The 24993-nt window shown below is 38.5% G+C and overlaps 1 gene segment (V, D, J or C); it reads right to left on the bottom strand.

Annotated features, from left to right (window-relative positions):
* Positions 1-19994: 19994 nt before the first annotated feature.
* The window catches only part of LOC143661177 (immunoglobulin kappa variable 3-15-like), a 56664-nt gene continuing 51665 nt past the window's right edge, over positions 19995-24993 (bottom strand). The window contains 1 exon segment of the V gene segment in view: positions 19995-20392. Coding sequence covers positions 19995-20392 — 398 coding nt within the window.

Below are 24993 nucleotides of genomic sequence, written 5' to 3'. Positions count from 1 at the left end.
TAGAGCCTGTCTCTTCTGAATCCTTCTTAAAAGGCTTCCCATTATTAGATAAAGCATCACTCATTGCAGAAGGCACTCCCCTTTGGCTAATTACAAGTGGAATCAGCTGTGAATGCAACTGATGTGATCATTATCTAATTCTATGAAATGTCCTCATTGCAACAGACAGGCCAGCACTTGCTCAACCAGACAAACAGGTACTACAACTTGGCCAAGTTGACACATGAACCTGACCATAACAAAACCTAACAGACATATATAGAATGCTGCACCCCAAAGAACATGATAAACATTCATCCCAAGTGTTCACAGTGTATTCAGAAGAATAGACCACATGCTGGGGCAGAAAACAAGTCTTCATAAATTTAAAATGATTGAAATGATTCATACAAATGAAGCTGCAAATGAATTTTAAAAAGTGAGAAAAGGGCGTCCTGCGAGGCCCGGGCACCGAGTCGGCTGGAGTCTGCGGGTGGTTGCCAGCGGCTGCGCCGCGGGTGACTCAGGAGGCAGGAGGCGGGATGTGTGTGGAATTTGATGGAGAATCTTGGAGGAAGAGAAGATGGATAGAAGTCTACAGCCTTCTAAGGAGAGCATTTTTAGTAGAGCATAACTTGGTTTTGGCTGAACGAAAGTCTTCTGAAATTTCTGAACGAATTGTTCAGTGGCCTGCAATAGTGTACAAGTCTGTATTGGACAAAGCTGGTTTGGGATCCGTAACTTCTGTTCGATTTCTAGGAGATCAACAAAGAGTGTTTCTTTCTAAAGACCTTTTGAAGCCTGTACAGGATTTAAACAACCTTCGACTTTCCTTTACGGATAATCAGAATGTCAGTAAGGAATTTCAAGCTTTTGTTATGAAACATTTGGATGAAAGCCATCTCTTACAAGGTGATAAAAATTTAGTTGGTTCAGAAGTAAAAATTTATAGCTTGGACCCATCTACTCAGTGGTTCTCGGCAGTCATTGTAAATGGAAACCCAGCATCAAAAACTCTTCAAGTCAACTGCGAGGAGATTCCAGCACTGAAAATTGTCGATCCGGCACTGATTCATGTTGAAGTTGTTCATGATAATCTTGTGACATGTGGTAATTCTACAAAAATTGGACCTGTAAAACGGAAATCTTCTGAGAATAATGGAAGCCTCATTCCCAAACAAGCAAAATCTTGCTCTGAGGGAGGAACTATTGCCATGACTGGTATAGAAGACCTTCAGGGAAAACTCTTCAGGCCTCCCCTAGTCTGTGTCCTGTTCAGTCTGATCCCACAACAGTATTTAAGGAGATACTGCTTGGCTGTACTGCAGCAACTCCACCTAGTAAAGACCCCAGACAGCAAAATACTCCCCAACCTGCCAACTCTCCACCTAACCTTGGAGCAAAAATCCCTCAAGGATGTCATAAGCAGAGTTTACCAGAAGAACTTTCTTCTTGTCTAAATACGAAGCCTGAAATACTGAGAACAAAAGCAGATATCTGCAAAGCAGGGTTGGTGTCTTCAGAAACCTCTCAGATTGGAACTGGAGACTTGAAAACCTTGAGTGAGCCAAAAGGTAGCTGTACTCTGCTGAGGACAAACACTGATCAGGATAACAGATTGGAATTTGTTCCCCAGCAATCACCTGGCCTTCTGGAGTGCTTACCTCCAAAGGCTTCCAAGGCAGAATTGGGAGTTGCCAGTAGTCCTGAACTACAGAGGCACCTAGAACATACATCTCCCACCTCTGACATCCATGTTGCTCTTTCAAGTAAGGCAGAAGTGAAAGCAGATATCAATAATGATAGCCCTAATAGTTGGGCTGGAAAAAAGGTAGAACCTTCAACTTTAGGTTGCTGGTCACAGAATTTAAAGGAATCTTCAGTAAAAGATAATGAAAGCTGTTGTACAAGAAGCAACAATAAAATCCAGATTGCCCCATCCCGGAAGTCGGTTTTTACAGACCCAGCCAAACTCAAGAAGCTACAGCAGAGTGGCGAAGCTTTTGTGCAGGATGACTCCTGTGTGAACATAGTGGCCCAGCTCCCCAAGTGCCGGGAGTGCCGCTTGGACAATCTCCACAAGGATAAGGAGCAACAGAAAGACTCACCTGTGTTTTGTCGCTTCTTTCATTTTAGGAGGTTACAATTCAACAAACATGGTGTGTTGCAGGTAGAAGGCTTCTTAACACCAAACAAGTATGACAGTGAAGCAATTGGCTTATGGTTGCCCTTAACCAAAAACGTGGTGGGGACTGATTTGGACACAGCCAAGTATATCCTGGCCAACATTGGAGACCACTTCTGTCAAATGGTGATTTCTGAAAAAGAAGCTATGTCAACTATTGAGCCACACAGTAAGAACATCTCTTAGGGGGTAGGATTTTTTTAGTCCAAATTGATTTCTGTTCCTAAATGGCCCCCAAGTCCTAATTGCATAGGTTTCATTTTTACCCAGAAGGTTAGGTGACTTAGATATAATAAGGTTTCATTTTTCCTTTTGTAATAGGTTACTGACTACCTCTTGGTTTCATCAGAGTTGGCTACCTTTATGTTGGGGCTTATTTGGGGACAATTTTCAAAGGAAGTAGAACTCCTTTTTTGTTAGCAAAGGTAAAAATGAGTCTAGAGTCTTTAAGTCTAGAGCTTTACCAGTAGAGTCGGCTCCCAAAAGAGATGAGGTTCCAGGTTGGTTTTTTAAGACAAGTTCTTAATCAGGAATACATTTCAAAGAAAATAAGAATAGACAGTCTCTACCCTAGAACTACTGAATTGGAGTCTACAGGACTGGATTTCAGGTATGAGAACTGCAATGAGCTCAGATGGGAATGATTCTGTTAGGATTTTAAGGGAATTCTTGGACATCCTAGCTCAGTGTGTGCCTATCTTTTACACTTGGCAAAACTCACTGAGCTAGCAGCTCAGTGATCCACAAAAGTCCAGCACATCAGAGCCAGAGATCTTTCATGCATCTCAAGGTATAATTACAGAGGACAACATATCTTTCTCTATTTATGTTCCTCTGTAGAAATATATAACCAGCTGGAAACATCCAGGGGCATTTGTCTTTTAAGTCTCATGTTTTCTTTCTTCCATCATTTTATCTTTTCCAAATGGTCAGAAGTTAAAATTGAAGCCTATCCATGTTTCTGGTGGGTAATTTTTCATAACCAAATATGTTTGAATACAGGCATCCACACATATCAGTCTTGATGAAGAATTTTGGTTGTAGGTACCAGAAACTAACTAAGGCTAGCTCATCACAAAAATAATTTATTGGATAGGAATGGATTCTGTTATAAGAGTTCAAGGGACGAGAACCACGGCACTCCCAGCAGCAGGAATCTAGAGCTAGGTGGAAGGGTGGTGGTGTGAGCTCCTAGGGCAACCAGAGTCATTGAAGAAAAGAGCACTTTTAGAACACTCTGCTCTATTAGGGTAGTAAAGACGTGAGTCAAGAATTTCATCAAATGCTTTTCTTCCTGTAATTGTCTGTTTAGTACAAGTGATGCTGGTTTTCCATTTTCAGTGGAGAGACACAGTTTCCTTATTAAATGCATTTAAGTAAATGTATAGTGGATATAAAGAAAAATTCTTCAGTAGCTGATAAAGAGATAGTATATAAATACACGGAATGTAGAAACACTTTTTTGAAATATGTGAGTAGCTTTACTCTTGAATCTGCAAGACTCTTTTAAGCAAGGGATGTTTTTTTCTTTTGCTAAAGGTGAGTCATCTGAAGATATATTTTTCATGCAGAAAAAGGCACCGGCAGTTGTCTTAAGAACATAAATAGAAAATTTTCTGCTTGAAGATTTAAATGTGATTAACGTTTCCTCATCCTTGCCTTTTTAACTATCCAGTTCCTCTTTCCTTACTCGGTGACAAGCTTGTCAGCTTATAATGAGAAACTCTGAGTGAAGGTGTTTTCTGAGTGTCACCTATCCTTGGACCTGGCGATTAATAGATCTCAGTCATTATGCTTTTATTCTGTCTTTTGGATGACAAATAATCATTAAATATGTGTCTTAAGAGATCTAAGAATACTCTCTAATAAAACAATCTAATCTGTGTGACCAAGGGAAAAAAAAGTGAGAAAAGTATCATTCACAAATACATAGAGACTAAATAATTGGTTCTTGAATAGTAAGTGGGCCAAAGGAGAAATCAATAAATACCTTGTGAGAAAAGAAATTGGGAATGCAATGTTTTACAACGTATAAGATGCAGTGAAGGCAGTGCCAGGAGGGAAAGTTATTGCCTTAAATGCTGAGTGTAAGAAGGAAGAAAGAGCTAAAATCAACTACCTAACTGAACAACTCAAGACACTGAGGAAAGGATAGCTAACTAATCCTAAAGTAAGCAACAGGAAAAAAATAATAAAGATTAGAGCAGAAATTAATGAAATGGAGAATGAAACAAACAGTAGAGAATCAATAAAAACAGAAGTTGGTACTTTGAGAAGATCAATTAAATTGATAAACATTTACCTAGACTGAAAATGTCTAAAAGAGAGAAGCTGCATATAGATAAAATCAGAAATGAGAGGAGCACATTACCATGACCTCAAGAAATAAAATGATCATAAGATGTCCTATGAATACCTGTAGGCCTACAAACAACAACTTACATGAAATGATAACTTCTTAGAAACACAGAATTAACCTATACTGACTTAAGAAGAAATCAAAGACCACACTATACAAATCACAGATAAACAGAATTAATCTGCCATCAAAAACCTATAAACAAAGAGCTGAGGACTGGGGAGCTTCACAGGTGAATTTTCCCAAGAATCCAGAGAATTAATACCATGCCTGATCAAACTTTCCACAAAAAACTAAAGGAACACTACCTCACATTATGAAGCCAACAGTACATTAATATCAGAGCCCAATAAAGATACTACAAGAAAAGAAAACTTCAGACTGATCTCTAATGAATATAGATTTAAAAATCTGCAACAAAATACTTGCAAAAAGAATCTAACGGTATAATAAAACAAGTATAGAGCATGGTCATGTGGATTTAATTCCAGGTATACAAGGGTGATTCAACAGAAAAAAATCAATTAAGGAAACACACTACATTAATAAATCAAAGGGAAAAAACATGATATTCTCTGTCAATATAGAAAAGGCATTTGAAAAATTCAGCATCATTTTCACATTAGAAACATTTGAAAGGATAAGAACTGAAGGAAATTTCCTCAACATGTTAAAGAGCATATAAAAAAAACTCATAGCTAACATCTTATTCAGAATTGGAAGACAGAAAAATTTCCCCCTAAGATCAGGAACAAGAAAAGGATACCCACTATCAGTGTTGTTATTCATAATTGTGCTAGAAGAACTAGCCAGAGCAATTAGGCAAGAAAAATAAACAAAGGACATGCAAATTGGAAAGAAAGAAGTAAAACTGCCATTAATTACAGATGACATGATCGCATATTTAGAAAATTTGGAAAAAGTGACAACAGATCTACTTGAGATAATAAGCAAGTTCAGCAAATTAGTGGATACAAGACAAACATGCAAAAATAATTTGTATTTTTATACACTAATAAAGAACTATCCAATCATGTAATCAAGAAAAAAATTCCATTTACAATACTGTGCTGGTTTGAAGCTTTTATGTATCCAAGAAAAGCCATGTTCTGTTTCCTAATGCAATCTTTTTGGGACAGACCTATTGTTTAGGGTAGAACTTTTGATTAGATCATTTCCATGGAGATTGACCCACTCAACTGTGGGTGTAACTTTTTATCAGATGGAGATGTGACTCCACTCATTCAAGGAGAGCTTTGATTAGTTTTCCATAATCCATTAAAATGAAATGATTTTGGAAAATGCTCAGAGTTGACACAAAGAGAGATGCTTTGAGAAGCAGAAAGAAAATGGTCCCAGGGAAGCTGTTTGAAACCAGAAGCCAGAGGACCAGCAAACACCAGCCACAGGCCTTCCCAGCTCACAAAGGTGTTCTGGATGCCATTGGCCTTTCTTAAGTCAAGGTATCTTTATCTGATTTCCTTAGTTAGACATTTTATGGCCTTAGAACTGTAAATGTGTAATATGATATATCCCTTTCATTAAGGCCCACCCATTTCTGGTATATTGTATTATGTCAACATTAGCAGACTAAAAAAAATACAAATTAAAAAATCAAATACCTACAAATAAGCTTAACCAAAGATGTAAAGGACTTTTACATAGAAAACCACAAAACAATGCTAAAATAAATCAAGGAAGACCTAACTATATGGAAAAATATTCCATATTCATGGATTAGAATGATAAATATTGTTAAAATAGTGATGCTGCCCAGCGGATCTACAGACTCAATGCAATATATATCAAAATTCCTACAGAATATTTTGTAGAAAGGAAAAAACTACTTGTCAATTATATTTTGAAGGGTATTGTGGATTGAATAGCCAAAAGCATCTTGAGAGGGAAGAATGAAGTGGGAGATATCACCCTTCCTGACTTTAAAGCCTATTATAAAACTAAAGTGCTCAAAATAGCATGGTGCTTTATAAAAAATTGCCTAATTAATCAATAAAACGATATTGGATAATGATATCTTAACGATATTAAGAAACAGGCTTTCACATCTACATTCACTTTCTATTTGCCAAAGCTCTAAGTCCACTCAACTGGGATAGAGCAGTCTCTTCAATAAATGGTGTTGAGAAAACTGGATATGCATACCCAAAAGAAAGAAAGAGGACCCCTATCTCACACCCTATACAAAAATAAATTCAAAATGGATCAAAGACCTAAATATGAGAACTATTACCATAAAAATCCTAGAAGAAGATTTAGGGAAACTTCTTCAAGAGCTGGTGATTGCAATAGTTTCTTAAACTTTACACCCAAATCATAAGCCATGGTAGAGAAAATAGATACATGGGAACTCCTCAAATCAAATACTCCAGTACTTCAAAAGAAGTTGTCAAAATAGAGAAAAGACTATTGATCCAACAGGAGAAAACATTTTGAAAACACATATCTAAGTAGTGTTTGATATCCACAATATATTAAAAAAAAAACTTACAATTGAAAAGTATAAAGACAAAACAACCCAAATGAAAAATAGGCAAAAGACATGAATAGACATTTTTTGAAAAAGAAAATGCAAGTAACTAAAAAGCACTTGAAGAAATACTCAGCTTCACTAGTTGTTAAGGAAATGCAAATCAAAATCATGATGAGAAATCTCACAATCTGCTTCCACAGGAACCAAATTATAGAGTTGCCTTATGGACCGGCAATCCCACTACTCAGGATATACACAGAGGATCTGAAACCAGGGATTCCAGCAGACATTGGAACACAGATGTTCATAGCAGCGTTATTCAGAATTGTCAAAAGATGGAACCATTACAAATGTCCATCCATAAAAGAATGCATTAAAAATATGGTATATACATATGATGGAATATTATTCAGCAATAAGAAAGACTAAAGTCGTGAAGCATGCAATGACATGGATGAACCTTGAAGACATTGTTAAGTGAAATAGATTAGACATGAAAGAACAAATATTGCATGATCTTATTTAAATGAAATAATTATAGTATGCAAACTCAAAGACATAACATGAAGAATATAGGTTATCAGGATATAGAATAAGGCTGAACAATGGAAGGTGATTGATTAATATGTAAAGAGTGATTAACTAGGCTGAATGTAAATATTTGGGAATGGATATAGGTGATGGTACTATATTATTGTGAGAATGATTAATAGTACTGACGTATGAATGCATTTTAAAGGGGAAGTTTAGAGTTGTGTAAGTCACCTGAAAGATAGCTGGAGTTTAAAACACTGGAATGTTTAACAGTGAATCTTTGGGTGGACAACACTGTGATTAATTGCACAAACATAAAAATATTCTTTCAAAAGCTATAACAAATATATGACACTATTACAAAAAGTTAATAATAGAGGGACACATGGGGAAAATAGTATCTACTGCAAACTATGGACTACAGTTAACAGAAATATTTTAACATTCCTTCCTCAGGATTGTACCACACCAATACTATGGGTCAATAATTGGGGAAGGATGGGGAGGATTTTAGTTTTCTCTTTTATTTTTATTTCCTTTCTTGAGTAATGAAAATGTTCTCAAATTGATCATGGGGATATATGCACAACTCTGTGATGATACGCTGAGCCAGGGATTGTGTATTTTGGATGGTTTGAATGATATGTGAATGTATTTCAACAAAACTGCATTTAAAATGAAAATGACTGATGAAAGCATTAATTCTATCAAAGTTTACATTCCAGGATGGAAGGGACATGGCTTGTACTAATTTATATTTCTCCTTCCACCCCCTTGATTACCTTGAAACCAATCATACAACTGTGGGATGACACAGGAGAATAACTTTAACTCCAGGAAAAAAGATAACTTCAAACCTTAGCTATTCTGGACATCGATCTTCCCCAACCACATCCACCCACCTCTCTCACCCCTGCCCTCCTGCTTCCCAGGGCTCTGAGTGAGTCCTTACTGGGCAAATGCTTAATTCCTTTCTCTTGTCTCCTTACTCTTACAGGCTCCAGACATCCTCATTAACTCAAAGGAATACTTTTCCAACCAAGTGGTCCAAAAGGCAAACTCAGTAAATCCCTACCCATCTCTGTGGAATCATCCACTTGAGTGCAAAGTCAGTCAATCACTCACTCAGTCCAGTTACTTTACTGCCTCCCAGTGCTTTTCTTCCAACCTGTGTCTAGTTCTTAAAAAGCTTGCTCCCCTTTGTTTGAACAGAACTGAGACCTACTCTCTAAACCCTGCTCTAGAAGCCATCCTGGCTTGTTTAACATTGTCTGGTCCAGTTTTTTTTTTCTTTGATGATGGTAAAAAATTGGGGGTATAAACAAAAGAAACCAGTTGAATCTCCTCAAAGATAAAAATGGGATGACAGAGTGAACAGCCTGTGATTTACTGACTTGAGCAGGAGTTTGGAAAACATAGTGTAGAAACTGTGCTGGCATCTGGATAGCAAAGATGAAGTCCAAAAAATCAAAGAGATAGGTTTATATGACCCTGCTGTCAGCACAGATGGACAGTGGACAGACCACAGGGGGTCTGCCAGCTAACTGGACACACTGGGCAGGACCACAAGATGAGTCATGGCTCCCAATATCAAAAAAATTAACCAATAAACTGGACAGGTCTAAAAATGCTGGTGATTTCAAGCCACTGGGATTTGCGGATGGTTTATGACATGGCAATAGCTAACACATCGTCAATTTTAAATAGATACCCATGCTTAATCCACCAAGCTATTTTCCCTCAACAACTGGACTAAAATGAGTGGTCTCTGTGTCTGAAGTAGAGTAAGCACTTAATAAATATTTTTGGAAGCATACTTTAATATTAAATTTAACAAAAAAACTGTTATATAGGTATGTTCAGTTTAATTGTTTTGGCTTTCTCAGGAAGTTCCTGAAAATAAATTTACTAAACCATGTGTTTCATAAAGAGGTGTGGAAATAATAAAAGATCATCTGATTTATTTCTACTCAAACAAGTGAAAGGAATGAATGAATTAAAGATTTTAGCAAAGAATTCAAGTTAAAGCAGACTTAAAAACTATGACTTTAGACTGTCACAGATCATAGAAGAAGCTGCCATATATTTCTAGAGGGACAGAGTTTTAAACAAAACAATGCAGAATTGTCTTTGAGGGAATGAGTATAAGAGAAAGAGATGGAATAAAGCTAAACAGAAGTTAGGAATGAACTACACTATAACTACACAGTAACCAGGACAAGAAAGGCTTGAAGGAAAGACAGAGACTGTGGAAAGAAAAAGTAAGACAGGAAGACAACTAAGCAGAAAGTTTTCAATATGTAGAGGCTGCGAGGTGGCGGAGCAGCCACAGGCCTCAGTAACCATCAGGACTCAGTACAGCAGGACTCAGGGACCATCAGCTGGGAAAGGAGGTTGGTGTTTGAGGCTGAAGCACTGTGAGTGGAGCTATGATGCTGCTGACAGTAATAATCTGCTATGTCCTCAGCCTGGAGACTGCTGAGGGTGAGCATGAAACCTGCCCCAGACCCACTGCCACTGAATCGTTCAGGTACCCCAGATGTCCGGGCACAGCTGATGAGCAGTTTAGGGGACTGTCCTGGATTCTTTTCGTGCCAGAATAAGTAGTTCTGGTTGGAGCTGGATAAAAGACTCTGACTGGACGTACAATTGATGTTGGTGGTCTCTCCTGGAGACACAGCCAGGGAGACTGGAGATTGGGGCATCATGATGTCCCCAGTGAAACCTGAGAACAAGAATGGACAAGGACCATATATTGCATAGAATATAAATTACAATAGTTATCTAAAATAGTTGGGATTTTTACATATCATAAATAAACAAAATGGTTTTAGATGAAATAGTTTAATTACTCTACATGATAAAATCATTTTTTGGAAACTTCACTTCTGAAGCTCTCACCTGAGACCCAGAGCCCCAGGAGGATGAGGAGTTGGGACTGTGACAGCATCCTGCTCACCATCTGGTGCACTCATGACCTGTCTCCAGGGAATCCCCATTAATAGAGTCTGAGCAGCCAGCCTGGTGCCTGAGGAGCCTATGCAAATCATCCATCTCTTTCCCTTATAGGAAAACACACGTGTGCAGTGAGTTGAGATGACAAAGAAGGGTACCAGATAAAAATATCGTAAACATAGGAAATTGGTTACATATATATATGGCCAGAACTTAAGCCTATAATTTTCAAATTAGTTAATAAAATATTGATATGTAAAATATTTTTGGAATCAACTTTATTCTTTCAAAATAAATGCAGTCAGCTTGAAAACCTAAATTAATTTTGTAATTGAATAAATGTGTTCTTGAGTGTATAATTTCAAAACATAATATCATGAATATATAGGGAATGTACACTCAGTGGATATATTTGTTGGTACCTGCAGAATGCATAACAATGGCTCACATGAGAATGTACAGCTGATTTACATCTCTGGCTCAGCTTCTGTTCTGAATTTCAAATTTGCATGTGAAGCTTCTCTTGGACAAATTAACTTTTCTGGTAAAAGGTATTAAGTTACAAAGGAATCAAACAGAAGCCCTGCACTCATAAAGCTTTCTTTTATTATGAGGGACAGATAATGAACACACAAGTCACCACTGCTGCTTTTCTGAGCCTGAATCCCCTGAGATTGCCTCCCCTGTGGCAATGTCATGACTCAAGGTAAGTGGGGCAATGTGTGTCCAGTTCATTTTATAAACTCTAATCCCTCACCATGAAACAACTCAGAGAAAGAGAGAACAGAACAAGTAAGGACAGTTGAACTTTTTTATGGGCAACAAAATAATTCCTCTCTCAGGATTTCAACCTTGGCTGCAGACAATTATCATGAATGCTCCCAAGAGCTTTCCTTCAGCGGAAGCTTCCGAAGTACATACTTTCACATATCTAATGAATAAGTTCATTTTTCTGTAGTGCAGCTATGTCTCAGATCATTATTCTAGTGACGTTCCCATCATCAGGAATTCAAGAATGTTGCCGCACAGACCCACTTCCACCCAGAAGCTCTCCTCCCCTTGCACATGCCTGCGGGCTTCTGTGTCCACCACATACTTGGGTATAAAGGGTGGCAGTATATTCTGAAGTTTTGCTCATTACTCTATGTTTTGCCTTGGTTTCCATAAAGATTTTTATGCATGTATAAACAATCTTAAATCTAGTGAATTAAATTTTCACTCTACTTGTCAACATTGATTGTTTACCACATCAATACAGTAGAATCAGTTTTCACCATTATGAACATTCAGACATTTCAGACACTCATGAACGATGAGATGAATAAACAGGATATGAAATGGAGAATGAATGCTGTGGGTGGGGCCCACATAAAATGTGAGGAACAGGAATGTCCATTTGGTCAAGGAGACAATTGAGCTGATGCCTGCATGACTGAGGGAGGTGGCCATGCAAAAGTCAGGGAGGTGGAGGACACTTCAGAAAATGCAGGCTGGGCATGTTCAAGGAGGACAAAGAAATGGTACATGGAAAAGTTTAGGTGTTTTTATTTGTTTCTTGGTTTGTTTTTGTGCCGTGGGCAGGCTCTGGGACTCGATCTTGCATATGGAGACTTTAAATGCAAGAAACAACAGGTACTGGTGGAAATTAATTCATGTTTTTACCAACTATTTTACATAGCATATTATAATTTTACCCTGGAAGCAAGGGGAAATGTGGGAATGATAGCATTTCTATGTCAACTGGTTTGGTAGGTGTGCTATCTTCTCTTTTTTGAAATCATGAAATGCTTTTTAACAGTGAAATTTTCCAAACACTGCCCAATGCCAAAGATTTAATTCAGGTCAACTGTTATTTGGTAAATAATAGAGTAGGATAATACAGTATGCAGAATTCTACAATGGTATTGAAGATTGTGGTGCCACTAATATATACATACCTCTCTCAGCAATTCAAACCAACAATAATTTAGATTCTGTATGAAGGGTTTGTTCAGATAAAAGGAATTCAGTTACCTAGGGAGAGTATCAGAGAGAGCCTGGGCTTATCAAGAAGTGCTTGTTCTGAGTGGAGAGGTCAGAGAGTGTGAGGCCTGAAAGATGGAAAATATGAGAGGAATCTAATAAGAGGAAGATTATCTGAAGCTGAATCTGGAATGGAGGGGTCAGTGTCAAAGGCTAAGGACAGCTTCTTAGAGCTGAGCTCACAGGAAGGAGGGACCTCAAATCTACAATTGCAGTGAACATATTATGCAGTGACAACTATGTGGGATTGGAAGAGCGCACCAAATTCTGGAAAGAACATAGCCCAGAAGACACCTTAATTTTTGCCATGCAAGACCCCAAGAGGGAAACTGACCACCTATGCCAGGACTTAGGATCTACAGAGCTCTGAGCTAATATGCTACTGTCCGGATATTTGTTGTGAAACAATAGAAAGCAGGTACAGTAAAAATGAGCCACGCATTAAAAGATGGGTCATCAATCCAGATAGAAGAAATGATCTTTGCACTACAGCATCACACATTTCAGGCTTCTTCTTTCATGAAGCTCCCCTGGGGTATTCTCCTTATTCATCTCCAAAGATCTCTGGCTATGTGGGCACTAAAGCTTTTTCCAAAATGGCTTCTTCTTAAAGGACTCCAGTAAGTAACTGCACATTGAATGGGTGGAGACAGAACTCCTTGGGAACAATCAAAAAGCAGCCATCCAACAGTACTGCATGAGGATTAAAGGATATGGTTATTTTGGAATCCACAACAATTCGATCGGGCACACCTGCCTTTTAACCTCTCATAAATGACTCCAATTAAGGATTAAGATCCACCTTGTACAGGCTGGGTCACATCTCAAATGAAATATCCTAACCAAAAGGTCAATCCATAATAGGTTTATCCCCTCAGGATTGATTAAAAGAACATGACATTTTTGGGGTACATGACAGCCCTACAACAGCATGTGTGGATACTTAGGTTTAGAGAATTAGAGAAAGGTCTTTAAAGAAGTATGAGTGACAGAAATGACTTCCATCTTTTTGGTTTTGTTTTCTTTTGTTTTTTGTTTTTAGAAGAAAAGGTATACTTGAGCAAAGAAACTGAGGCAGGACCACAAAGAACTACAGTCAGAAAACAATGAGTAGAAAGTCCTGACTGGAAAGAGGGTTTAGTAGGGAGGGAGGGTGGAAGGCAGTCCAGGATCACTGCTGGGGATTTTGAACCTGAAATGGCAAGGATTATATCTTGAAAAACCTTAATATGGAAGGAAATACAGGGAACACTGGAAGAGAAGGAGATTGAGAAAGAATTAAAATAGGAAATTTTAATATTTGATTCATCAGAGTAAATCTCACCAGGTCTCAAACAAGTCAGGGCTGCATGGACTTTGCTTGCTTCAGTCATGTGCATCCATCTCTACAGAACTTACTACCAATAGTCCTGACAATATAAGGAACACAGAAGGTTTCAGCGGTCAGATTAATAATCCCTAAAGATGTTCCCAACTTAATTCTCAAGCCTGCAATCTGTTGCATATATGGCAAAAAGAAATTTGAAAATATCATGAAGTACAAGGTGCTGAGATGGAAGATTAGCCTGGATTATCTGGGTGCCCTTGTGAAATCATATGAACCCTTAAAAGGAAAGAACCTCCCAGGACTGTGGTCAGAGAAACATGTGACAACAGAAGCAGGGTCAGGAGATGAAGTGTTGATTAATATGAAGAACAATTAAGGGGATAAACAGCCAGGGAATTGGGAGGTCTCTGAAAGCTGGAAAGGGCAAGATTTCCCTTGAGATACAGGGGAATATTGCGCCACCATGATTTTGCCTGCATGAATCCATTTTGCTCTAATGATTGGCAGAACTGTAAATGAGACATTTCTAATGTTTGTGGGAATTGTTACAGGAGCAATAGGAAACTAAAACAGAGATTTTTACTGCATTATCCAACAAAGACCATCAAAAAAAGATATAAAGAGACCGGACCCACTACATGTTTCCTGGACCCTAAAAAAACTTCTTGAAAAGAAATCAGTAGTCAACCTCCAGGGAGATAGAGGAGGTAGGTATGTCTAGGGCTGTGTGAACAGGAAACAGCTACTTTATAAGAGCCTCATGGACAAGAAGAACAGAAGAGGAGGTTGTATTCAACAATGAATCACAATGGGAGGAACTTCTTAACATTTCTGACAGAAGTATTCTGCCCATCTCCAGCCTGGAGCCTGCTAATGCTGAGAGAAAAGTCTGTTGTGACCAACCAACAAGAGCCTGTCAGGGAGGCCAGATGCCCTGTGATGAGCAGTTAGGGGACTGTCCTGGCTCTGCTGTGTGCCAGTTTGAAAGTATTATGAAGCAAGGAAAAGACATGTTTTAATCCTGATCCAATATGTAGGAGCAGCCATTTCTATTAATAGATTAGTCTATTAATCTATTAACTGTATGTTAGAATTTTTTTATTAGATTATCTCCACAAAGATGTGGCATGCCCAATTGCGGGTGTGTCCATTTGATTAGATGAAGATGTAATTCCACCCATGTCAGGTAGGTCTTGATTATTTTACTGGAATCCTTTAAAAAAGGAACATTTTGGAGACAGTCAGAAATGACCAAAGTCTCAGAGCCAAAAGAGCCCAGCATTCATAGGGATGCCAACACCTGGAAAAGAGAAACATGGACATTTAGGGATGCTTGGAGCCCAGCAGACATCACTGTGATGTGTTAAGCCATCCAGAACCTGGAGAGAGCCAAGGGAAGCAAGAGATGAAAGCCAGCCCTGGAGAAGCAAAGAGAGGAGCCCCCACAGGAACAGAGGCTGAAAGCAATGGAGCCCAGGAGAAGGGGACCAACAGATGCCAGTCACATGACTACCCAGCTGACAGAGGTGTTCATGGCCCATCAGACTTCCTTGAACTAATGTATCTTCCTTGGAGGCCTTATTTTGGACATTCATATAGATTTTATAGGTTTAGAGGTATCAGAAACTTTGCAGAGAATTTCTAAAGGATCTTTAGGCTGGTCAGAAATATTCACGGTAGAGTGTTGTGGAACAAAGACCAGTAGAAAGTAATAAAGTGGGTAATAAAAATGCATATTAATTGCATAAGCAGTAACACTGATATTTAGTGAAAGAAAAGAAAAGTAATGTACTTAAAATAACTGGCAAAATTGTATAAGTCAATGTGGGAACTAAAAAGAATTCAGGTGATCTAAGGATATTGCTTTCACCATGAGGGTAGTTGATTGTATTTATTTGTTAAATGTTGCCAGAATGCAATACACCTGAATTGAAATGGCTCTTAAAAGGAAATTCGTTACTTGCAAGTTCACATTGTAGGCTATAAAAATATCCAAACAAAAATGTCCTGAGAAAATTATCTTGACTGAAGAAAAGCCAATGGGTCCAGTAAACCTCTGTCAGGTGTGGTTGGCGTCCACTCATCCTTTGGCTTCTCATTTCAAACAACCTCCCTAGAGGCACTTTTTTTCTGCATCTCTAAATGTCTGGAACTTCTGTTGACTCTGACAACTCTGTCAGCTATGTCAGCTCTGAAGCTTTTTCCAAAATGGTTCTCTGTTTAAGGACTCCAGTAAGCAACCCCACCTTGAATGGGTGGAGACACATCCTCAAGGAAATCACCTGTTCAAAAAGTCCTCCCCACAATTGGCTGTGTCAGATCTGCATGGAAACAACTTAGTCAAAAAATCACACCAAGAAGACTGAATCAGGATTAAAGAGTCACTTTCTGGGGTACACAACAGTATCAAACTGCCACAAAGATTTTCATTAGTTTTAGACATTGCTATTGCCATTGTGTGTTATAATTTTTTGAATAAGCACTAAAAGAATTAAAATGCATTATATATAATGGACTAAAAATGAAGGCATCTTTTCTCCAACTAAAATGTAAAGTTCATCACATTTTATAAATCACACATAACCAGAATCTTAGTCCTTAAAAGGAGACACATGTAAAGCATTATTAAGCTACAGAAAGGTTGAAAGTAAAAGAATGGAAAATTATATATATATATATATAATTACAGTATTAACTAAAAAAGGGTAGTTATAATAATATCCAAAATGCCAATGATTTAAAGAAAAATCATTGCTAGGTAAAACACTTCACTTCATGATGATAGATGTTTCAATTTACCCTGAAGATATAACACTGAATTTTACCCATCGAATAACCAAACCTCAAAAGACAGAGAGCAAAAAGGGGACAATTATCAGGAGAAAAAGCACAAATACACAGTGGTAAAAGTGGCATCTTTAATCCCCAACTTCAGCTTGATAAAACAAACAGGAAAGTTTAATAAAAATAAGGAAATCTGAAAAACAGCAGAAAAATTATGAAAACATTAACAGATTTGCACATTCACTTCAAGGCACACATGGAACCACATAAAGATGATCACAAGCAGAGACAGCAAACACACATGCACACATTTCAAAACACTGAACTCTCTGAAAACATTTTCTCTGACTTGCAGGCAGTTAAGCAAGAGATCAATGATAAAACATGATTCAAAAATATCCATACACTTTTAAAATGGTAATTTCATGTCTACGTTTCACTTCTGAAAAGCACAAGTAAGCTCTTACCAGACAGAATGTTCCACAGATAAAATGAACTCACCACAAAATTCAAAATACTTGAAGCACTGGATCCTAAACAAAGCCTGGTAAATTCTGGAAGAGAGACAACATTTTGGAAAAGGGAAGTTGAGTATAAAGAACTATTAAACTATGACGGATAAGCAAGCTTGAGTTGAAGGAGAGCTCTACATGGCACCTCAGGCAGAGGATGCACCCCTGAGAGAAATACAGGGTAGTGGGGGTCACTCACCAAGACTGGCTTTTAGACCTTCTTGGAGAAGGTGTAGTTTCAGTCCCCTGAATAGCAGGGAAGGGCTCTGGATTGCACAGGATAGAGCTGGTCTGCAGTCTCTGGACAACAGGAAGGAACCCTCCAGATATGGGTGGGGCACAGGAGAACCACAGGTAGAGGCAGAGTGCAGGTGTGCAGAGGAAGTGGGGACACAGGTGCAGCCAACAGGCCTAGAGCTCACAATGGCCTCATCAAAGGAACTCTCAAGGCCATGGAATCTATGGTGTATGAATAAAACTGTTTAAAAAAGAGTTGATTTGATAAATTTTCATGGATTTACACATTGAAATTCTATTCAGCAATGAAAGTGAATAAATTACAAATGCATGCAAAAGAATAGTTGTTCTATATATATTGAGTGAAAGATGCTAGCAGCAAAATAATGTATTTAGGATGATTCCATTTATATAAAGTTCTGTAACAAGCTAAACTGTATGATTTAGTGATGACTATCTGGAATTCCAAAATGTGAATCAAGGAAGTGATTACTATGAGATTCAGAGAAACCAAGAAGGAAGGATTATGGATGGTAAGGGAGGAGTGGATTTCAGTAGGATGTGGGGCCGAAATGTTCCAGGTGATGAGATTGGTGCCTCACCAAGTTGTTGTTAATCAAAAATGTGTATGTGTTGGGCAGGCCATGGTGGCTCAGCAGGGAAAGTTCTCATCTGCCATGCTGGAGAGCTGAGTTCGATTCCTGGTGCTTGCCATGCAAAAAAAAACACAGAAACAAAAAAGTGTATGTGCATGTGTTTTATGCAATTTTCATTGCCATATTTTAAAATGAACTGTTGAATATTAAATATCTATTTTTCCTACCTACAATTTCACACATTTATTGACACATATGAAAAATATACTCAGAGCACCTGAAACTCTATTTGACAGAGTATTTGGTCAATTAATATTTCTTCAGTAAATTAAAAAATAAAAATAAAATGAATCAAGGAAATTTTTAATTCTATCAATGTTCATGTTAATGGATAGAACAGTTATATCTTGTTCTAATTTTATTTGCAGCTAAAACTTCTCTTCTGAATTCTAAACTCAACATTCTTGGAAGTATCTATGGCACTTATAACTCAGTATCTCTGACACCAATCTCATGTTTTTCGATGTGGAAAATATATATGTATATATATTGGCCAGATCAGTGATATAGTTTTTCTTTCAGAGTCATCTTTCTATTCAGATAGATCCATGGTATTAAAATGAAATATGAAATTAATGCTAAAGCAGCACAGGCCATTCCACTTATCACAGTTACAAATTAATGCAGCACCACCTTTTTGTGTCACTGTGTGACACAGCATTTCTGCATTATAACTTTCTCATTTCCTCAATGACAGTGAGGTTGGATGAATCAAAACTCCCCAATGCATCTCCATGACTCTCTGTGTTTGATCAGCTGCAAAAGATAACCCAAATATTTCATGTCTCCATGTATCCATGTCTTTTGTATTGTGACTTTGCGGTCTCTCCCATAACATCGTAGGAGAAATTTACCCTCCCGTTTAATAAAAGCAGGTCTTGTGTGTATTACATTGGTCAAGAGAATGCAATCTGGGCTCCAATTAACCTTTTAAGCTTTTGCATTTTCTCTTTAAACCTGCCAAGAGCCATCAGAATCAGCTAGAATGACTCTGACAGATGAGGAGACACATGTGGCCCAGTCAACTCAAAGCCAAGCTGATGGCCAACAACACACATGTGCAAGACAAGAAACATGTCTGTGTCTTTCTACACGAGGCAGCTCCCACTGCACCTGGAAGCTACTGAAACCACAAGGGAAAGCCCAGCCGAGATGAGTCAGGCCTGTCGATATCAACACAAATGACCAGCAGACAGAAGAGCCATGAAAATGCTTATGATTTAAAGCACTGAGATTTGGGGGGCGTTATCAGTGGGCAATAGCTGATATCTCATTCTCTTTTAAATAGCAACCCATTCTTCCTCTGGCAAACCACTTCCCCTCATGTTTTTTTTTTGTTTGTTTTTCTTTATAGGAAAATGCCATAGGAGGCATTACACATATGTGTGAGTTTATGTTCTCTCTCAATAACTAGAATAAAAGGAGTGAACTTTGCATCTGGCACATAGTAGGCCATCAATAAGTATTGTTATGGCTTGAATTCTTTAGTATTAAATTTAACAAAAAATGGCTACATAGGGGTATTTGTTTTACACTGTTCCGGCTTTCTCAGTTTCTGAAACAGAATGTCCTTAACTCATGTGTTTCAGAAAGGCATGCAGAAATAATATTATGGCACTTCAAGTTTTTCTGTCTATACAACTGAAATAATTTTATTAATTAAATATTATCCAAAATATTGCATATATAGCAGATGCAAAAGCCATGATTTCAGTCAATCACAGATCATGGGAAAGCTGTCATACATTTCTATGGTGATAGGTAAGGAACTACAGAATTGTGTTTGAAAGAAAGAGAAAAGGAAAGGAAAGAGAAAGTGTGAAGGAAAAGGGCAGTTAGAAAGGAGGTACAGTATAACTCCTTCAGTAAGGAAGATAAGCAAGGCTTGAAGGAAAGACAGAATCAATTGAAGGAAAAAGTAGGACAGGAAGACTAACTACTAGACGGAAAGTTTCAATATGAAGAGGCAGGAGGAGGGAGAGCAGCTGCTGCTGCAGGACTCAGTGCCCCACAGCTGGGAGAGGAGGTTTGTGTTCGAGGCTGAAGCACTGTGGGAGCATAGCTGTTATACTGCTGACAGTAATAAGTGGCCACATCTTCAGCCTGGGCTCCACTGATTCTGAGAGAGAAATCTGTCCCAGACCCACTGCCGCTGAATCGGTCAGGGACCCCAGATGCCCGGGTGGATGCATAGTAGATGAGCAGTTTGGGAGCCTGTCCAGGTTTCTGCTGGTACCAGGCTAAGTAGCTGCTAATACTCTGGCTGGCCTTGCAGCTCATGGTGACAGTCTCCCCTGGAGTCACAGCCACAGAGGCTGGAGACTGGGTCATCACGATGTCCCCACTGGCACCTGCAGGCAGAAAAGAACAAAATCAAACAATAAATCACAAGTATATAAAATGTATATTCACATGTAGGTTTCCTCATTTATCATATATAATCAGATCTGTTTGAGATGGAACAGTCTGTACACTCTGCATGTGAAAACCATCTCTCCACCTTTATAAAGACATTGCTGTTCTGAAGCTCTCACCTGAGACCCAGAGCCCCAGGAGGATGAGGAGTTGGGACTGTGACAGCATCTTGCTCACGTTCTGGTGCACTTAGGCCCCATCTCCAGGGAATCCCCATTAATAGAGTCTGAGCAGCAGCCCAGTCCCCAGGAGTCTATGCAAATTAGCACAGGGTACAAAGGGAAACACACTGTGCAGTGAGGTGTGAAGACAGATAATGCAAGGAAGGGGACAAAATAACATAAGCACAGGAAATGTGAGTGTAGTCCTGCAAATGTCCCAGAAATCAAATGAACACTATACTTTTCAAGAAACTTCAGAAAATTGTCAAATTTAAAATATTTCATTATCAACTTTATGCTTCAAACTACCTTCAATCATCTTATAAATGCAATTTAATTTTGAAATAGAATATATGTGTCAATGAATGTAAAATTTCTGAACTTCATTAAACTTTAAAAATATGGTGGCAGGAACTATGTGGAGTATATTCATATCATGGGATAGAATGAAGATGTAGGGCAAAAATTCTGTGTCTATCTCAGCCTATTCTGAATTTTATATACATTTTTGAAGTTCCTCTTTGATGTCTCAAAGTCACCTCTATAGGTCCACAACCAGAACTTCTGATATTCCTCTCAACCCAAATAATGTCTCTGAAAATGAGTGACCAGATACTTGCAAGTTACCCTTGGCACTGCCCTGTGTGTCCACACATTTTCAAATCACAAAGGAAGTGATCCACAGACCTACAGGGTAATGGCCCCACCTAGTGGTCATAGGTAAAATAGTCCAGTTCCCGATGTATCACAGCAGATTTGTCATTTATTTCTACCCCAAATTAAAAGTATTTATAAAATTATACAATAACAAGTGAACCTTTCTAGGCCTCAGACATTAGATTATGAAAAAATGAAACAAAACACCTGATCTCTTGATCCTTTAAATAACCTGGGAGAGACAGACCATAAACAAAGGACATTTCTGCAGCTTCTCTTATCCTGTTTCTCTGAGATTTACCCTCTAAAGCAAAGCTGGTACCCAGGAAAAGTGGGGCAAGGTATGTTCAGCTCAATTTCATGAATCTTCCCTCATTATGAACAGAGTCAGAGGAAGAGATAAAAAAATTGGGACAGTTTAACAATTTTAAACATAACATAACCCTTCCTGCATTGTAATTTCCACATTTCCTGCAAAACAACCACCCTTCTGCTCCCAAGAATTTTCCTTAAAGTGGAACATCCTAAGACATGTATTGTTCCAGTTATAATTAAAAATACATTTATTTTTCTGTAACTTGCCTTCTTATGAGCCCATTACCTTAGGCGGGGGTGCCATCTCCAGGCATTCAGGAATGGGGTGGCCCAGACCCAAACCACCAGGAAGACATTCCTACTCAGTCAAAGGTCCACTGTGGTCTTGGCCCACCACATATATGGGTGTGGAAGATGCCACTAGGTTCTTCAGGTTTGCCCTCATCCCCCATGGGCTTTTCCCTTCTTTTCCATGTAGTTAATATACATATAGTATTAAGTTAAATTTCTACTTTGTAATTGACAGCTTTCCTTCTTCAAAACAGTAGAATTTTCTTGCTATGCTGACATATATTTAAAAACTTGAGATAGTCAAGGATGACATGAGATGAAACAGGTTGTGTCATGTAAATGACTGAGGCAGAGGGGTCTCCATAAAATGTTGTGTATGGAAATATTCTCCATGAAAAGTGATTAGTTGGCATCATGCATGAATAAAGTTGAGAGCTGGCTTGCAAAACTCAGGTACAAACAATTCCAAAAATACACAGGACATGGTCTTAGACTTTTAAGAAAGACAAATAAAACTGTGAATAAAGAAGACAAGGAAGTGATCCTAGGGTAACATTAAAGTTGGTATGAAAGCTGAGGGTTCAGATTAAGTGCAGTGAAAATCCATGAAATCCATGACCTGAGTCAGAATGAATTGGTATTTTAACAGATATTTTCTAGGTCATTTCATGAGCATTAACACTGTGAAGAAGCAGGAAGTGTGGAATCCTTATTTTTCCTGGGCCAGCTAGGAAGCTAGCACTTTTATCTTCTCCTCTAAAATCATATAATGGTTTCTTTATTTAAATTTAAAATTAAGACCAAGCAATATTTGATAAAAGATAAAAAGAGCATTGTGGTAAGTAGAATTCTAAGAGGGCCCTCAAGTTGCCAAGCTGCTGGCATGTATAAATTCAATCCCAGTTGATCAAATAGTGTGAAATAAAATTCAAACAAAACAATATTTGATAAAAGACAAAAAGATCACTGTGGTAACTAGAATTCTGAGAGGACCCTCATATTTGCATATTTAATGAAACTGTTGACTTTGATTGCATAAGAAATGAAAACTGTTGACATTGAGAAGGGGAGATTATTCAAATGGGCCTGACCATTTCACAGGAGCCCTTTAAATATTGTTGTACTGGTCAGAGTCTAAGGACTCAGTAAGATTCCTAGATAATTAAGATTTGACAAGGTAGAAACTATCTGATGTTGCCTGTGGAAGTTGAGGGGCCATGTGACAAGGAATGAAGGCAGACTCTAGAAGATGAGGACACTCAGGCAGCAAGAAAGTAGGATCTCAGCCTTACCACCCAGGGAACTGACTCTGTCCAACCACATCAGCTTGGAAGAGAACTCCAAGCTCTGGAGAGAACAGAGCCTCACTCACTCCTTCATTTTATTCTCTTAAGACCCTGAGCAGAGAACCCTTCACACTGTGCTCAGCCAGACTCCTGACCTACAGCACTGAGAACTAATGAACTGCTCACTGGTTTTTTTTTTTTTTTTTTTTTTAGAGAGAGGGAGGAAGGGAAGGAAAGACAGAGAAGGAAGGAAGGATGGAAGGAAGGAAGGGAGGAAGAAAGGGAAACATCTTTAAACATTTTCTTATTTTATTATATTTTGTTTGTTTGTTTGTTTTTTTACATGGGCTGGGGCCGGGAATCGAACCGGGGTCCTCCGGCATGGCAGGCAAGCACTCTTGCCCGCTGAGCCACCGCGGCCCGCCCTGCTCACTGGTTTTTAACTGATAAAAACTAATATGGGTTTATGAATGAATCTTGTGTTAAAAGGAAATTCTTGAACCCAGAGAGGAGAAACTATCATACCATTTACTTTGTTGCTGAGTGATGTTGACTCCTCCCTCCTCCAGACAAAGAGTGTGTTTTATGCCTCTTTGACCAACAAATGATTTCCTGTCATTAGATCACATCCACAGGATAAGGGATGAATACTGTGCTATGAAAACACGAGGAAGAACAGAATTAGCTTTAAAGATGGTCAGAATCTCTCCATTCTTGGACTATATGGCCATGTTCTCAGACAATTAAAGGAATTCTGGTCAGAAATCTGTAAGAGAAGAGAGGGGCATTGCTAGAAAACCTGAACCACTGTACTACTCACATATTTGTTCACACTACCCCGTCCCCTGTCCTGAGAACACTCAGCACATGTGCTCCTGTGGCAGATATAACATCAAGCTAAGTGAGTTATAAGGATCAATTCTCATGCAGCCAGCTGTGCTATGCTATTCATTTCAAATGGGAGCATTGCATTAGCAGTGACCATGATGTTCTTCTGTAAAAAGTCACCCGACATTCTTGAACAAATTCATGGAAAGATTAGAGAACATGTGGTGCTGGTTTGGATCCTTGAACAGGAAAAATACATTAGAGAAACATGGTTAAACCTGAATAAAGTCTGGACTCCACTTAATGTTATCTTACCCATATGAGTAGCTCAATTTTGCAAATGAACAATGATTATGTAAGATGTTAGCATCAGGAGGAAGTGGGTGGCTTCCGAGAAGATGACAGACTGCTCCTGCTTCATGAAACAAGATAGAAGGCAGGGAGAAAATGTCCAAAGACTGCAGGTTCGGGGTGCTAGGAGTTCACCTTGGGTCTCTTGCTGTGGCAGTCAGCCATTCTGCCACTTGAGAACCAGTGCACCCCCATGTACCTTATTATAAACCCTTAAGTTGAATTGCATCTCCTACATGAGATCTGGATCTTGATTTGGCAGAGAATAATCAAAGAACAATGTGCAAAACTTTATTTTGTCAAAAACTAAGGAAAGGGCAGTCCACGGTGGCTGAGCAGGCAGAGTTCTCACTTGCCATGTCAGAAAGTTGGGTTCAATTTTTGATACCTACCCATGTAAAAAAACTAAATAAATATAAAACTTTAGGAAAGTGAAGAAAAACAGCTTACTAAATAACCAAATCAAGATAATAAAATATGCAAGCACAATAGAAAATCACAAAAGATCCAAGCAGAAATGGCCCACCCAAATGACCAAATCAAGATTCCAGATGGGACAGAGAATATGAAACTACTACGCAAGGATATTTATAAAGAAATAAAGGATATCAGGAAGACACTAGAAAAGCATAAAGAAGAATTTGGGAG

Source organism: Tamandua tetradactyla, chromosome 17 (genome assembly GCF_023851605.1).
Source record: "Tamandua tetradactyla isolate mTamTet1 chromosome 17, mTamTet1.pri, whole genome shotgun sequence".
NCBI classification, from domain to species: Eukaryota; Metazoa; Chordata; class Mammalia; order Pilosa; family Myrmecophagidae; genus Tamandua; species Tamandua tetradactyla.
This window is presented reverse-complemented; position numbering and strand designations above follow the sequence as displayed.